Consider the following 18909-nt stretch of genomic DNA (forward strand, 5'->3'; position numbering starts at 1 on the left):
TTTTATGAAATTCTTCTTCCGGGATGGAAAGAGAGAAATTGTTTCCTCTGATATCTGTTTCTTGCCATTCATCTTGTTTGAACTGCTTAAGTAAGATCATTTTGTAACTTTTGATGTCATCCAACTCCATCACAATAATAAAATCGTCATTTTTAACAATGCGTTTTATTCTCTTATTTGCAGTTTGCCACACTGATATATTTATTACAAAATTGAGGTTTGGTCCAACGCCTTTCGAATTCGCAACCAACCGAAGCGCCGAGCATTTTGGGGTGCCTGCTATTGCAGGAAAAGGAGAATTGCAGGTGGTAATGCACTTTTGGAGTCGTGTATACATTTATATCATTATATCATCATTTTTGAAAATGTAAAAACTCCATTGTTAAAATTAGGTTTCAGATTTACAAAGACATAAGTATGAAATTGTATGAAGAACTGATTATTGTTGAAATAAACATACTATTTTATATCAACAGTCCACATGTAACTTAAATGTTCTTTTAGACATTCAAAAAACCTAATTTGAGTTACCTTCAACATTACTATCTTGAGAAATTAAAAAAAAAAAATACTTAGGGTCCTCAGAAGACCCCAGCTTGGTAAAACAATGTTGATGACTTAGACTTGGTACGTTAAGGGTTAAGTGAGATTTGTTTTGGTTTATAATCGAGAAGATTATTTCCAATATATATATAGTGTGGACGACTTATTTTGGACTTCTTGAAACTTGTAAACTATTACAGCCTATTTTGTAAAAACGCTGAAGTTTTGTACAATGCAAACGTCAATAAGGAGAAATTGTTTGACATACTCTCCAACGCCACCAGGGTAACAGTGTTGCGAACTCCACATAGAATAGCATCTTTTTCAAAGGGCACTACGTCAGATTATAATACATTTCAAATATACCTGTTAAAATGCAAAAACTAAAATTCCAATCCTATATTTAGCCTACTATTGAGCGATACACAGTATATTACAGTATAATCAAAATCAAAGTTTTAATGGTCTCTTACAACAGTAATAATGCAAGTGAGACGAATGCAGCAATGCTCATTCAAAGTATAGTGTTGAATATTATAATCATGACATCATACATTTCGAATAATTAGGAAGAAAGATACGTATACAAGAGATTGGGAATTTGAATTTTTTTCAAAAGAATATATTTTGAAAAACTGTTTTAAAAAGTGTCACATCCAATTTCGTAGGTGGCTTTCAATACATGTAAGGATCATAATGTCTTTTACAACAGTATGAATCGTTCAAAAGATATGAAAATCATTACTCGAGAGTGATATACTGCTTAACATGACGCACTCGTATGATTTGTAAAAAGAAACTAATAGTAACTTTTCTTTGCTTCCATAACATTACAGTAATAGTGTTTTATAGCTGTAATTAAAACAAATACTCGCAATCAGTGACGAATCCAGGAAGTAGAAACTGAGGAAGCCAACCAGCACTGAGACTATGATAGGTATATCATAAGTTTACTACAAAATTTCAAAAATATATAAATAATAGTTGAAATTATTTTTGTCGCTCAAAAAACCGGGGGCCTAGGCCCCATCCGCCCCTGGCTAGATCCGCCACTGCTCACAATTAGATAATTGTATGCAGTGTTGCAAATTTTACCAATGTTTATAATACATCCAAAGGTTTAAAACATCAAATTATTACAAATGCCATTGTAATCTTCATGTCAATTGAAAACCATCTATGGGTCAATTCATGCAAAGTGTTCGAGAAAAAAGAAAAATTGCCGCCCGATCTTTTCAAAAAAATCTATTTTTTTTTCATGAATGTTTAACTTATATCAGGGTACTTCAAAACCATAATTAATTATTTTTTTACAACATCGCATGGCGACGCAGCGGCTGCCGCCATTTTGCGATTTTTCGATTTTAAGCGTTTACGTTGTTTCAAATATCTCAGCATGTATTTGTCCTACCAAATTGAAAATTTCTGGACGTCTCCAACTCATACAGAGCCAAAAGTTTGATCTCTTCTTAACATTTTTGCCTAAACCACTTGAAGGGGCTGAAACCAGGGCCTACAGTAGCAACATTCTAGGACATTGAAAACATGTTTGGGAAGAGGAAACAACTGACGTAGAGGTTTTAATTTGTGAATGCATGTAGTCTGGAATCATAAGTTAATACACAAAAATTTACAGATATGTAGCTGCTCCCAAAGGCCTGGGAAAAAAATCGTAAAGTTGGGGAATTTGGGCAATTTGGCATGTTTCATTGTCTAATATCTCCAATGGACCTGAATGAAAAAATCTGAAAATTTGGGAATAGTCCTTTAGTATACCATTACACACAACAAAGCGCGTTTTCTTTTTTGAGCAGAAGGGGTCAAAGTATTAAGTAATTACGTCATACTCTTGGGGGTGTTTTGTTCATAAATTCAACTGGAAATTTGCTGTTGTAAGGTAAAATAAAGTGGGATGAATGGTTAGTCCAGTCAAGGATCTCAAACTCGTTTCTTTCCTCTAGTTGTAACACTGTCTTATCACACGCATAGCAGCTCTGGTGAAGAATGCCGCTATCAGCAGAGGGCGAGGAAAGTCAAAATGCATACTCTTTGCTCTGGCAAAAAAAAAGTCGTAAGTACTCTTCGCTCTTGCTGCTTACTATATCAATGATACTCAATCATGTTTATTCTTGTTTTAGCTGTCTACTCATGCAGGAGACAGTTGTCCTTTCGTTTGATCTACATTCCGCAATCAGTGTTCACAGCGACAGCTAGTAAATGTTCACTGACATAGTATCATTGATATAGTAAGCAGCAAGAGCAAAGAGTACTTACGGACATTTTTTGTCAAGTGTGCACTTTGACTTTCCTCGCCTTCTGCTGATAGCGGCATTCTTCACCAGAGCTGCTATGCGTGTGATAAGACAGTGTTACAATTAGAGAAAAGAAACGAGTTTGAGAGCCTTGACTGGACTAACCATTCATCCCACTTTATTTTACCTTACAACAACAAATTTCCAGTTGAATTTATGAACAAAACACCTCCTAGAGTATGACGTCATTACTTAATACTTTGACCCCTTCTGCTCAAAAAAGAAAACGCGCTTTGTTGTGTGTAATGGTATACTAAAGGACTAACTATTCCCAAAGTTTCAGATTTTTTCATTCAGGTCCATTGGAGATAGACAGTAAAACATGCCAAATTGGCCAAATTCCCCAACTTTACGATTTTTTCCCCAGGACTTTGGGAGCAGCTACATGCCTGTAAATTTTTGTGTATTAACTTATGATCCCAGACTACATGCACTCACAAACTAAAACCTCTACGTCAGTTGTTTCCTCTTCCCAAACTTGTTTTCAATGTCCAAAAATGTTGCTACTGTAGGCCCTGGTTTCAGCCCCTTCAAGTGGTTTTAGGCAAAAATGTTAAGAGATCAAAGTTTTGGCTCTGTATTTGTTGGAGACGTCCAGAAATTTTCAATTTGGTAGGACAAATACATGCTGAGATATTCAAAACAACGTAAACGCCTAAAATCGAAGAAAAAATCGCAAAATGGCGGCAGCCACTGCGTCGACATGCGATGTTGTAAAAAATAATTAATTGTGGTTTTGAAGTACCCTGATATAGGTTAAACATTCATTAAAAAAATTAGATATTTTTAAGAGGTCCAGCGGCAATTTTTCTATTTTTTTGATCGCTTTGCATGGATTGACCCTTCTGTGATTTTGATTGCATCTTCAAAAAATCGTTGTGGTATATACGAATAAGTATTATGAGTTCTGCAGAGTTATAGCTTTTGTTCCAATCGGGGGTGGGGGAACGGCCGGATTACAAGTTCTGTAATGCAGTTCGATCAGTGCCGGCTTACAGAATGTGCTAGATTAAAAAGCACCTACTGTAAATAAATAGTAAGCATAAGCACATAGTTTTAATGAAAGCTAGAAATGCAACTTCTCCCATGATTTTCCTCTCTTCGTGGAGATAATGATAGGTTAATGAAAGTGCATGACCAAGCAAAAATAAATGAAAGAAATGAAAGTGTTTTTTAAAAAAGAAAAGAAGAAACCTCTCCACGTGGCATAAGCAATTATGGATTACGTAACCTGTCACTGCACTCAGGAAGGTTACATCAAAGTTTTTTTTCTTTCTTATGACAGACAAATTAAACAAGAAAAAGAGTTCAAAGGAGAGGAAGAAAGAAAATAGTGGCTTCTGATGGCGGCAGTACCAGCAGTATTTTTTTTATTTTTATTTTGTTACGTAACTCATGGATGAAGATTTGAGAAGCCTGTTACATCCAGAACACAGACATTACTGTCTTTTATTGGACGAGGAGCTCCAGTTGGTTTCTAAAGCACTGGTTGGTCGTATGTAAGTGCACGAGTGTTCGTGAGCGACGTACAAGGGGTGTTATCGATCGGCCATAAACAGTCAAGAAAAGCATGTGGTTCTTCTGGTACTGCCTTCTCTTTCCTTCTGAAGAAGGAAAACCTTCGTAAGGACAGTAAACCGGATTCATGTACACGAGGCAGATGGTAAACCAAGTATCTGATATTGGAAAAGAATAACACAGCTACTTATTCAATATATAAAGGAAACTGATCTACCGGTACACACTCCTTCAGTTTTTTTCCGGAAAACCACAAGATTTCACAAGTAGATACAAAGTGACTTGTGTAAGTAATTTTGACAGCTTTCAAACTGATTTTATCTACATTTTTCTATGAAAAAAGAAAGCAGATAACACCCTGTGGAATTATCTATCGAATACATTGGTATTAGTGTGTTATCACTTCCAAGTGAACTGAGTTTTATTTGTTGATAGAAGCCGACATAGTTGTAAAGTTCAACCTGATAGCCTATCTCAATTGGAATACAAGCGGATATTAGCAATGGTGAGTTTCTAAGTTAATAGTTTTTTTCTTACCTTTTTTCAGTGTAGGGATGGTTTAAATGTAATGTGCAGACAACATAGGTAAGAAATGTAGAAATGTCATAGCATTTAAAGAAAGAAACGGGGGGAAGGGGAAGGGCTTGAGCATAAAATGAAGTTTCTGGTGTTACGTCCCACACTTATGTCCTTTAGGCTAAAGGAGGCTGATGATAATGATGAAGGTAAATGACAACAGGAGGTCTCTCAGAAACCCCACAAACGCAATGCTGTCCAACACAAACTCACCTTGCCTGGGATCGAACCAAGGACCCTTTTCACCAGAGGTGAGCACTGAGCCACCGCAATGAACGGGTCACAAACTCGTGATCCGGAAGCAATTATATCTGGCGACCGACGTGGCCCAGAAGGGACGGAACCTTGTCACACACGTGGAGACTAGGTATGAGCAGTGTTCGTAGGTTTCCTTAAGAAAATTTCCCTCAACTGACACAAAAATTTTCCCGTTTCTTATCAAAATTTCCCTAGTTTGTTGACTGTTCAATTCCTATGACTAAAGTTATATGATAGGATTAACTTAGCTATATTAAAGATTGTTTTATTCATTAAGCAAATTTTGTTTTATGTTCCTTTTTTTCTACTTTTTTATTTTATTTTACAAAAAAAAAAAATCACCCAGCCAACAATGGGTGCTAATTATGCTACTCTGAACACGCACACATGCAAAGTATTGTTATTATATTGACTTATTTCTGAAGAATGAAGAAAACTTTTAAGATTTATATTGATCTTTGAGTCACGTCAGAAGTTCCCTGGATTTTCAGGTTTTATCAGAAAATGCCCTTTTTCCCTCTTTGCTAAATTTTTCTTTGACATTTCCCTAGATTAGGGAAATTTCCCTCAAACTGCGAGCACTGGGTATGACGCTGATGTAATTCTAACAAATACATCTCTTCTCACTAAATCTATCATTTTCTTTCTCTTGCTGTGTGCGTCTGCGTGTGGTAAAGCATTTCACTGACAGATAATTGCAAATTATATACTAGTATAAATAGGTGAGAAGTACAGAATAGAGAACCTACATGTCCGTTTTTTGAAGAACTGTCAAAATATGATTGGCCCATCCTTTATAACTTGTGTAGAATATTAGATGCCGCTAAGCCCAAAAAGTAATTTGTCAAATCATTTTGTGCATAGTCTGCGTTCAAACCAACTGCATTATTTTTCAGAGTGGGAAGACGAATGAATCTGAAATTACATTTAAAATAGTCAAGACATATTACCTTGATTAAGAAATGTCACATGGAGGATCGAACACATGAATATTCGAGTTCGAGTGGTGAACATTATTAATACAATATAAAATTCTGCAGTAATGTAGTAGATGTGATATTTCAGTTGCTTCTCAGTCATAGGGATATTATGGGTCGCAAGATCACACTGGATCTGACAAGCGGAACCGAGAACCGGGTGACGCGGACAAAAATCGTGATTCAAGTGATTTAAATGACCCGAGACCCGTACCATCATTGGCCACTAGACCAGAGGGAGTAGAAGCATCAATTGGAAAGGGCAATTGCTCCCACCTTCCCCGTGAGTTTGAAAAACAAGTGCTTTCTAATAAATTGTATGCTAATAAACAAATTGGAGTTTAGCGTTAATTTCAGCATTGAGGCTCTATAAGACGTAGGTCTACAGTTTAAGGTGGGATCCGAACCATTGTAATACGTTCACACTTAAATAATTGTCCAACCGGAAATCGAACCCAGGAATCCGTGCACTAAAGGCGCACGCTCTAGCCACTAGACCAACAATGGTGGTGGCCTTGTGTCTTTTTCATGTTGCAATTATGCTCCAATCATTGATTTTTGACGTAGCTATTTTTATCTTTTTACATTTCAAATGACTGGTATCCTTTGGCGGAGTAGATATCGGATTAAATTTACACTAAAGATCCAATCAAATATTGATATTAAAATCAAATTATCCACAAACTGACAAGAATGAGTAGTGATGTTATGCAAACTTTTTTTTTTTTTTTTTTTTTTTTTAAGAAAAAAGGTTATAACTACTAAGCATCGTTGTGTAAAGTTACGTAATGACATTGAAATCCACTTATTCCCATCCGTAATTGTGGAAGTGCTTTATAATCCTATAAAATGAGCTTTACAAACAAGAAAGTCCGCTTAGATTTACGTCATAAACTTGGACGTAATTCAACTGCGTCTCTTTATGAAAATAGCACGCCTTTTTCCTTCTTCCCTCAGGAAAAAGAAAAAAAGAAGAAAAAGAGAAAAGAAGAAATAAGAAAATAAAGAAAGAATAATAAGCTATTAAAATTCTTTACAAAAAGAAAATTAAGATTTTTTTAAGTTGGCAGACTTCAAATAGTGAATTTGAATTAATATCTGTTCTATTAATATCTGGCAAACAATGAATTAATATCTGTTCTAGTTTCTTGATTATTTGATTACCGTTAATTAGAAAAAAAAAATAGACCTCCTTAGACAACTGTAAACCAAATACGTCAATGCTGAGAAACTCCTAGGATTCCATTTCATAAGAATTTTTCGAAAAGAAACAATGAAAATTTTCACCAAAATTAAGAACTCATATAGGATATTTCATCCCTCCACAACAAAATCTTCAATTTCACAAGCATTGTGGTAGTTGAGGTAATTGTGGCAGTTTTGATAATCGTGCACCTCTCAGATAGAAAACTAAATACATGGAAGTACCCGGGGATCGCAATTCTGCAAATTATGGTTGCGTCAAAATATCAAATAATACTTTCGAGAAAGTCGATAGTTTCAAATATTTAGGATCAGTGTTAACAGACGAAAATCATATCCACGAAGAAATTAAATGTCGACTGAAAGCAGGGAATTCAGTTCAAAAACTTTTGTAGTCTCTAATTCTGTCGAGAAATTTGACATTTAAAATATATAAAATGATAATCATGCCTGTTGTGCTATATGGTTGCGAAACATGATCGCTTACTCTGGGGGAAGAACGTAGACTGAAAGTATTTGACAATAAAATCCTGAGACGAATTTTCGGGCCCAAGAGCAACGGAAATGGGGAATGCCAGAAACTTCATAACGAGGAATTACATAATTCATACCGTTTATCAAACGTTGTTAGGGTCATCAAGTCTAGGAGGCTCAGGTGGGCAGGTCATGTAGCCAGAATGGAAGAAGGTAGGACGCTTTCAAAGTTTTAACTGGAAGTCCAAAAGGAAAACGTCCATTAGGAAAACCTAGGGGCAGATGGGAGGACAATATTAAGATGGATCTCGCAGAAATAGGAATACAAAGTAAAAACTGGATCCAGTTGGCTAAGGATGGAAGTCAATTAATAGCTTTTGTGAACGCGACATTGAACCCCAGGGTACCATATGCCATAGAGTTGTAGTTAGTTACCACTTCTGTGATTAAACCAGGGAACACACTTGAAACGTTAGCTGCCAAGGGTAAATTATGTTGTTTACCAGGAGAGTGCCAAACGTACTTACCTACATTATTCTTGCTTTGTTCATATTTTTTTAAAACATAATGATAATGCTGAAACATAATATAAGGCAAGGTATTGAATCCGCGTGCATCAAAGTTGGAGATCCGATCGAACCTATGTGTGTATTTTTTGTTTATGGGCCAGGGAATAAATTACAGTTGACTGGCAATTATGTTTGATAGTCATTTCTTCATTATGACATGTGCAAGGTAGCTTTGTGTGAACGCGCAAAACTTGATCTCATTAGTAATAATAATATAGTGATCTAGACCTTTTTGCAAATTCAGCAAATGATGGGGACTTCACTAATAACACTGCAGGGGCGGATCCAGGGGAAAGCGATCGGGGTGATCGCTTCCCCAGAAGAGGGAAGTTTCTTATTTTATTTATAAATAAAATACATCCCAGAGTTTGGAGCTCTTAAAAATAGCTCTAAGTAGCAGTATTACAACCCACCGCCCAGGCCCGTATCCAGGGGAGTCTAGGGGGTCCCCATAAATTTTTGCTGGTCCCCCTTAGATTTTCACGGTAGGCTTGCAAATGAACTATAATATGGTGATGAACACTAATATAGTTGGATCGGGCCCCCCTAACTTCAGCCGGGGGCCCCTATATTTTTGGGCTGGCTACGGGCCTGCCACCGCCCCCCCCAGAAGTCCGTCCTGGATCCGCCCCTGCAACAATGGCATCTTGTCAAAATAAATTAGAATAAATAATGAATGAATTATTAAACTTTTAACATGTCATTCAAAGAGCAACACGTAGGTACGCTTGGCCCTGCAAAGAACATCAAATACCGGTTACTTGATATTCAGCGCCCCTAGTGGCATTGATCAGCAACATCTAATAACAAAATCGATAGTATGAATCTCTCCTGTATTGAATGTGATAGAAACACTACAATTCATTAACTTTACAATATAAGCACTGTAACGGCAAGTCGACGAATTAGAAATTGTGGGTGCGATCGGACCTACGAACAGTTTCTTAGACCACTCTAGTGAGCCCGTTCAGATCCACATGGCAGCTAACGTGTTAAGAGTGGCATACTTGTTTGGACAAACACACACACAAATACTATAAATTTTTCGTACAGTAGGAGAAGAAGGCTGCATGAAATTTTCCTCATTCTCTCATTCGAAATTTTAAAATTAGATACTACCAATAATTAGCTCACAAATCGATTCTATTTGTTCACCATAGGCGGCGAGACAGTGGGTGCAGTGGATGCAGCTGCACCCACATTAACTTCGATTTTCAGATTTCCTACAATAATCCTTTCTATTTTGTATATTTATTGTTTCCTGTTCGGATATATTTGAGTGACTTCTTGAGTCTCTCATGATTTACTTGATATCATACAGGGATTATTTTTGAGATCTTAAAACTCAATGGTGCAGAGCGTCTTATTGCCTAGTTGCTCATGCGAACGGAGTTTCTCCAAGATTAATTATGTCAAGTCCAAACTAAGATCGACTATGCTTCAACAGAGACTCAACTCCATAATGTTGCTTTCTGTTGAAAAGTCTATTTCAGTGAACATAAATATTGAAGATGTCACTGAAGAATTTAAAGCCATGGCTTCATTCAACAGAAAAATGTCCTTATAAAAGCACTTGTAATTGACGCCATTGTGAAAAAAAAGGACCCTTGTACACTTAAAAATTCTTATATTTCTTTGATAAATCCATAACTCACATACACGTGTATCCATGTATGAAGTTTCTTTAAATATGTACATAAAAGTTTTTATTGCGTACCGTGTTCATATGTTTTGCTATGTCTTATCCCTTCCAACCTGCACCCACATTGCCAAAATCCTGGCGCCGCCTATGTTGTTCACTACGCTTCATAGTTTATTCACGCTTATTTAGAAAGTTAGTATCCAACACATGGTGTTGGCCAACTTCGGATGTACAGTCCGCAGCAAAAAACCTGCAACATGAGCATGAAAGTTTATTGTGAAACTAGACTAATAGCCAAGGGAATCAATATAACGTCTAAGTGGCACGAATCACGCCAAGAGAAACCTTTGCGTCCTCCCCTGCACACTTATTTTGGAGCAAAAGAGTCTTTTCACAATAAACTTACATGCTCATGTTGCATGTTTTTGCTGCAAACTGTACGTAATCAATGTTGTAGAATCTGTCTAAACCCATTAATAGTAATTAGCTCATAATTTGTGCACTATCTCATTTTTTTTGCTAGCCGAGGCTAGCACCCACCCAAAAGGTTACGCCCTTTATTTGGGAGGAGAATGAAGGATGAACTATATGTGGAAGGCAATTGTCGGGAGGCAAAGTTCATAAACTTTATTAAAACCATGTTTTCCATATTGCAGGACATTATGGCCTTTAACCATAATCATAAGCATAGGTAAAGGATAGGAACACTACTTAACAATGCATCAGGAGAGTGATAAGAGCTGAATAGTGGTGATAAATGAAACTATGAGGTGCACTTCACACCACAACACAACACAGATAGGAGTGTTAGAGAGACGAATGAGTGTTATCTTCTGTCCAGGGGCTGCTCTGGACGCAATGTGGACGAGAGGAGCCCATATTATCTCATAATTTCTTCATGCTTATTAATGGAGAAAACGTTCGACATAAAGTGGGAGACAACTTCACATCTACTGTTTGATGTTGGCCGCCACATTTTGAAATTTTAAAATTACATACACTACCATTAATTAGGTCACAGTTTGTTTACTATGCCCCATAATTCGTTCCCACTTATTCACAAAAAGAGCGTAACATACAAGGAGCGGGGTCAAGTTCACACTTGCGTACACAATGTTAGAGAATCAATCGAAATCATTAGATATTCACAATTTGTTCCTGTTTATCTATAATCCCAGTCTTTCTTCATGTTTATTAATGGCAAGAGTGTAGTGTTGCCACGAGACGAGACAGACTACTTGTCCCGTCTCGAAAACGAGACGAGACGGGACGTCTCTTGAAATGTCTCGTCTCGAAAATGAAAACGCTGGCGGAAATGGCCAAGATTGAAATTGCCAGTAGTCATATAGATTGCAAAAGGAGAAGACATGTTTGTGTGAAAACATGTTGAAAGCCTTCATAGAAAAGTGTCCTCTGTCTATTGAATGAAACAATCGTGATACATGAGCTTCCAGGAATATCATCCTTAATGTCTTGTCCCCAATTCCCCTTGCTGTAAACTGAGGAATTCTCATTTTTTTCATTTCTGGCTGGAATGATGACAAACAAAATCAAAGTCAGGGAAGATTTTTACAAGGTCAAGAAACCGAACTACCACCACCATCTATTCAATTTGAAACTGGATAAGGTCTACACTCATTATAGGCTGTAGTTGAAAGTTCTGGCTGAGATGGCGGAAGAGAACAGAACACACCTACACTTGTCTTTATTCTCTGGTGACGGTATTCTTTTTGCTATATGAACCGAAAACGGCAATTGAAGTATGTTATCTTGCAACTAAAATTTTGTCTTCTCTCTCTCTCTCTCTCACACACACACACACACATACACATAAAAACACACTTTTACCATTTTACCAATCGCTCGCTTATTATACAGCAGTCATGTTGTAAAATTCACCTCTTTGTTTGGAAGGCGGTCGAAGGACAAAAAAAGCGAAGATATTATCGACGAACCCTTCAAATTGTTTGCTTTCAGCAAATTTATGATACTAACAATAACACTTTAAGTGAAGAGGTTTTACAGGGGGACCTTCGTTTTGTTACGCGGAAATGTTTGATCTGACTTCTGCGAAATTGCCCTCTGCTTCCATGTTGGGAGGAGGGAAATACTTCCCTTTCCTAGTGAATAATATTCATTAGGACCTAAATTATTTTCAGAAATGGTTTCTTACAGAGTGTAAAGAACATTTGGTATAATATTCATGGAACTCCGTTGAAAGCAGAAAATATCATGAGAATGATCAAAATTCGAACACTGAAGAACATAATTAACAGAAAAGAAATAGGATACCCATAATTTTAAACCTGCTATAAAATGTATATCCTATATTTTTACTAATTTCTTACTACCATGAAAGTATCCTGGGGAGGATATTCTCTCCAATTTTTTCAGACTGAAATCGTATTATCCCGTACGATTTCGCCCCCTGACACAATACGAAAAAACAAATGCTGTTAAAATCCATACCCATGACCCTTCCGGGACTCAACCCGGGGCCTTCAAGCCGATGGTCTATCGCCGCAGACCGCTCGGCTTGGTATGAAGATGTACGTTGTATGATTGCCAATAGATCACGACAATATAAGAAACTTTAATCCAAAATGGCCACCAAAAATCAACTACTTTTTTAGACCACTAGCTAATCTGGGTGTACTGTCATGAGTTTGTTACACAAACTAGGCAACCACCATATAGTGGCACACACCCCGCGGTTATGGGAACAGATTTGTACCATGGAGGTGAAGACTGGCCTCAAGCATTCTTTGGTCCGATGTGTCTTTCAGCTCCCATTACTATGGCACTTTAAGTAGAGCTTACTGTGCAGTAACATATAACATTTCAATCAAATACTTTCCATTACTCAATAAAATTATTTGGTTCCGAGCTTTTTTTAAAAAAAAAAAAGAAGAAGAAGAAGAAGAATTGCAACAAATCTAAATATGCTAAAATGGAAAGTAGTTTTTGGATTGGTATGGAAATCTAAAGGCTGGAATATATGAAATCAAAGTGTACACACATATCTATCTCTCTATTTATCTATATATATCTTTCCATCTCTCTCTCTCTCTCTCTCTCTCTCTCTCTCTCTCTCTGGCTATATATGATTTGCACCCGCTATATATGATCGTTATGATATAAGCATATCAGATTTTATTAAAACAGTAACATATTATACAATTGTATCTTATGAGAACATTGAACTACAAGCATAACACAAACATTGTAGTCGAGCTTCTGTTGATTTTTCATTGGTTTCTTAATAATTTGCACCCGCTGAAGACGAGTATGACAGTTACTTTCCCTTAATGTCAAAATTTGTAATGCTATAAGCATATTAGATTTTACTCAAACAGTAATATATTATACAATTGTGTCTTATAGGAACATTGAATTACAAACATAACACATTTTGGACATCAACTTTCTGGGTAACAAAAATCTACATAACAATACATAAATACTAAAATATATGAATATTACATTTCTTATAAAAATTATATACAAAAGTACTTGAGATTGGAGGAAAGTGTTCATCAAGTACTGGAATTCCGTAGTCAAAAGTGAAAGTTAGTGGTTCTTTTTCTTTTGTGGGAAACGTTTACTTCGTCATGGACTAACCCCCAAATATAATCACCCATCATTGCACAGTCCCACCTTTCTTGGTATCTGCTTTCCATTACCTCAATGCCCTTATGGAAACGTTCCCCTGCTCTTCGCTAACATCTCCTTAATTCTCCCTAAAGAAATCCAAGTATGAATGTAGCATATGTAATTTTAAAGACATTCTACATCCCAATGCTCGATATTGATCAATGAGTGTCTTAACTTGGTGTTCAAACGCTTCACTTCGGTTATGCACAAGAAATCCCGTCACCAATTTATGAAAGGCCCCCCAAGCGTTTCTTTCCAACTCCGTCATTTCTTGTTTAAGTGGAGCACTATTAAGCATGACATGAATCTGAGGCCCTGTGAAAATGCCAGCCAGAACTTTTGCCTCTGATAAAGCTGGAAACATTTGTTTGATACATTGTAGGGCAGGTGAATTGCGACCCAGAGCTTTCACAAATTGTTTTGCCAATCCCAGCTTAATATGTAATGTTGGCATGAGAATCTTCTCCCTGGGCACTAATGCTTCATTTATCACATTATGTGTTCCTGGAATAAGCTCCGTTCTTTCAGGCCACGTGGTTTGATCATAATGCTGGTTAGTTGTCCGACTGTCCCACAGACATAGAAAGCAGGAATATTTAGTATAACTACTTTGCAACCCAAGAAGAAAACCAATAATTTTGAAATCCCCACACACGTCCCATTGATGTTCCTTATATTTTGTTTTCTCCAAAATCAGCTTCACACTTGAATAACTCTATTTAATCAATTTACAATTCTGCTATGTATCTTTAGAATCTATATTCTCTGTTTCGTACTCCGAACAATTATCTTTAATAACAAATGCGATTCCACCTAGCGAGTATCGAAGTAAAAGGACGCAAATTACTCTGCATAAATCAGTATAGGAGAAAAATAAAACATGCTTAAATCATTGAAAATATTGACACTACATAAAAATAAGTGCCAGATTCGTGTTCAGAGGGTCAAAATACATAAAAATTCATCAAGAAATAATAATAAGCAAAATTTTGTATACCAGTGTAGTATACGATAGTGTCGGGGATGGTGACACCATTACATCGAACTTTGCTTGTCGTGTAAACATTATTTGACATTAGTGTCTTCATCTTGGACGTACCTATGAGCAATTTACTGTATATTCGTGTATTGAAACTGGTGAAACAAATTACATTTCAGAATGTTAAAAAAAAAAAAAAAAAAAAAGCCAGGGTCGAGAAGCCTCAGACAACTAACAGCAGAGATATATTATCTTGTAAACTATTTTTCCTTGCCTCGTGAGCTTATTTGAATTTATTTTTAAGACCTTTAGGCAACTTTGGCCCACCCCGAATGGATGTTGATGGGAAAATTAGTGGAATGAAGAAAGTGGTAGGATACTAGACTACTTCGAGAAAACACACATACGAAAAATGAAATGAAATGAAATCTTTGAGTTTTACGTCCCACGGTTATGCCGGTCAGGCTAAAGGAGACGGTGATGATGAGTAATGAATGAGATGGTGGAATGAAGAAAGTGGGAGGAAACGGGAGAACCCCGAGATAACCCACGCACACGGTGTTTGTCCACCACAAAGTTCACTTGGCGGGGGCTGGGATCGAACCCGAGACCCCAAGCACCAGAGGTGAACGCTCTACCACTGACCTACCGCGGCCCCCACACACATTCGACGTTTGTCCACCACAAAGCTCACATGGCACTAACCGAGATCGAACCGACTACCACATACACCAGAGGTGAAGGCTTCACGGTGTAGCTACCGTGACATTTCTTGTCTTGTGTGTTCTGGGTAATACTTGTAACTTAGTTGTATCTTGATTAGCATGGTGCAGTCTGCTACATTTTACTTTCGTTCCCATGGTGTGCTGCTATATTTTTTACGAGATAAGACGAGACAAAACGAGACAAACGAGACGAGACGAGACGAGACGGGACAGAACCTCTCGAGACGAGACACGAGACGGGACGAGCACATTTTTTCGAGACGAGACATGCTTTGCACGAGACGAGACGAGACAGCCTAAAGTCTCGTCTCGTCTCGTCTCGTGGCAACACTACAAGAGTGCCTTACACAAGGTGTGTGTGCGGGTAGATGGGGGCAGGCCCGTATCCAGGGGGAGTCTAGGGGGGCCGCCCCTAAATTTTTACTGGCCCTTCCTAAAATGTTCATGGTAGGCTTACAAGTGAACTATAATATGGTGATGAACTATAATGTGGTTGGATCGACCCCCCCAATCTTCGACTGCCCCCTCTATTTTTTGGGTTGGCTATGGGAATGGATGGGCATAAACATGAAATTATAATTATTTAAAATATTGCATTTCATACTTGCATATTCAACATCACAAAATCAATTCAAATCACCGTCAATATTAAATCTCTCTCTCTCTCTCTCTTTCTCTCTCTCTCTTTTTTTTTTTAATTTGCTCACAATGTCACACCACCATTTTGATCACGATTATTAATGGAGAGAGCGTCCCACAAGGTAAGGGGCAACTTCATACTTTCATATGCACTGTCATAATTAATTACAACTCACGGCACATAGCCCACCAAACTGGGTGACCTTGACAGACCCATGACCCGAAGTGACCAGAAGTCGACGAAACATCATCATACACATGGAAAGTATGTGTAATGCAACTCTAACAAATACGATTTTTTTCCTCCCTCTTCTTCTTCTTCTTCTTCTTCTTAGTCTCACTAAATCTATAACTTTGTTTCTCGCTTGTTGCGTGTGTCAAATCACTGCATTAAAAGATAAATACAATGTTTAATAGAATATAAATGTGCCAGAATCAGAGAAAATATACTCTACATGCTTTTGTTATGGGGACTGTCAAAGTTGAATTGATCAAACTTGAACAGCTCGTGGTTTAGAATACAAAAGATGCAGCTGAGGCCAAAGAGTATTTTGTTAAATCTTTTTCTATAATCTAAATTCAAAGACCAAATTGTATTATTTTTCATTATGGGAAGACGAATAAACATGAAATTATAATTATTTAAAATATTGAAGACATTGTGTCTTGATTAAGAAATGTCACACAAGGAATCAAACAAATGAATGTTCGAGCTCAAATCTGAACTTCATTAATAAACTATAAAATTCTGCTTCTGGATCACCGGGTTTAAGAAGCGAGGGTAGATCTGGATGACTTAGTCAACAATAACCAAATTGACCCATGGTATATTCAATGGGCGTCTCTGGCATGTTTAAATTGGAAGGTGGATAGAACGCTAGTAAACCCCAACTAAAGTTACGTCAAAATTATGGTAAACTGGAATCCACTTTACTAATGGCATCCGCTCTTTCTACCTTTAGCAACACAATTCATCATAATTTTCCTCCATCACTTGCCGGAAAAAAAGGTTATATATAATATGGTTCTTAGGTACTTTCTTCACCTTGACATTCCTACAGGTGAATTCCTGCTCAGCAGGCCCGTATCCAGGGGAATCTAGGGGACCGGACCCCTCTAAATTTTTGCTGCCCCCCTAAAATTTTCACGGTATGCTTGCAAATGCACTATAATATGGTGATGAACTATAATATGGTTGAATCGAGCCCCCCTAACTTCATCTGCTCCCCCCCCCCACATTTTTGGGCTGGCTACCGGCCTGCTGCTAAGTGTTCTTAAACGCATTTGCAACATTGTAGTTTTATAATCCTCATATATTTCGATTTTTTTTAGCTAACACAATCTTAACTCTCTGAAAGAAGTCTTACGATGACACTTGATTTGATTGCGTATTTCGAATTTTTGATTTTCATTCTTCTTCTGTATTCTTAATAAACTCAAAAGGTATATTATCTACCTTTTTGTTCTTCATTTCGCTGTATGTTTTTGAACTTGTCCAATGAACCATCCTCGTTTACTTTGTTTTCCGTTTTAATGTCTAAAATGTACAGTTTATTCTTGCTGTCATCCGGCTGCTCAATGTGTTATTTCTATCTTCCTCAAACTACAATTCGCTCATTAAACACTCATTTATATCGTAGTTTCTATATTGTCATAGTAGTTGTCCCTTGCTGCCCTTCTACAGTATTCACATGAAATTTACTCTCATATATTTATCTATTTTTTAAATTCCTCTTGTCATCTTCCCTTCTATTGTATATTTCCCTGTCTTTGTTGATTTCCCTTCTTAACTCGCAGATAAACTTTCTATATATCCTTTCTTTCCCTTCTCCAGACTCCCTTCGTCATGGAAACCAATTGTTGGTGGTTAAGCAATGAAAAAATAGTGTACCTGCAGCCGAGACTACTCTGAATAACCAAGAAGCGTAACTTAAAAAAAGAAAATCCTTCTTTGAAAGTGACACACGTCAGGCGGACATTCTAATCACATTAACCTAATGTTTAAGAACAGACATAACTTTAATTTGTTCTGCCTATTTTTTTACTTCTTCCATATAGATCTAAATACTTTCAGCATTGATCCATTTATTTCGTACTCGAAATATTTGGAAGGGACGCGTCCCCCTGTCCCCCCGCCAGAGACGCCTGTGGTATATTCCATCACTGGTATGTCAAAGAACAGAATGAACTCTTGCCTAGACATGAAACTGTCCATCAGTGGTACGTCAAAGAACAGAATGAGCTCTTGTCTAGACATAAAAGTATCCTTCACTGGTACGTCAAAGAACAGAATGAACTTTTACCTAGATATGAAAGTGTCCATCATTGGTACGTCAAAGAACAGAATGAACTCTTGTCTAGACATGAAAATGTCCTTCACTGGTACGTCAAAGAACAGAATGAACTCTTATTTAGACATGAAACTGACGAAAAGAGCAATCAAACTTTAAGAGAAAAAGTTTGTTATACGAAATTGTAAATTCAAGAACCAGTTTGTATCATTGGTACATTTTAGTTCGAGAAAGATCTAGGCTTGCTCTTTCGAACGACAGAACCAGTAAAACAATCTAATGACGCACACAGGAATTAAATAGAGATTCCAAGGAATTTGCATGTTTTATAACCGTTTGTGTATGTGTATGTGTGTGTGTTATATATACATGTGAGATTATATATAAATTCAAGGGATCTTTTTGAAACCCATTCACACATATATTTGGATTTCGGAATTTGCATTACCGAAAAAAGTGATTTATGAATATGAGTGGCAGGTTACATACAGAGGTCCAGGTACCATACTATTCAAAGAGTCATACCCAAATTTAAAATTTAGAATTTAC

General features: G+C 37.1%; 1 protein-coding gene across 4 annotated transcripts in view; it reads left to right on the forward strand.

Annotated features, from left to right (window-relative positions):
* Window positions 1-18909, forward strand: part of LOC145660533 (arylalkylamine N-acetyltransferase 1-like) — a 292899-nt gene that overhangs the window by 245822 nt on the left and 28168 nt on the right. The window contains exon 1 of one of the 4 annotated variants that reach the window (XM_081725717.1): window positions 4215-4878. The exons of 1 other annotated variant lie outside the window; for it this stretch is intronic. In XM_081725717.1, coding sequence (XP_081581843.1) covers window positions 4876-4878 — 3 coding nt within the window. In that variant the 5' untranslated portion in view covers window positions 4215-4875. Of the gene's footprint in view, window positions 1-4214; window positions 4879-4937; window positions 4959-18909 lie in introns of those variants that run through there. 2 more of the 4 variants (XM_081725719.1, XM_081725720.1) reach the window with 2 other exon arrangements.

Source organism: Thermobia domestica, chromosome 9, assembly GCF_964235325.1.
Source record: "Thermobia domestica chromosome 9, izTheDome1.hap1.1, whole genome shotgun sequence".
NCBI classification, from domain to species: domain Eukaryota; kingdom Metazoa; phylum Arthropoda; class Insecta; order Zygentoma; family Lepismatidae; genus Thermobia; species Thermobia domestica.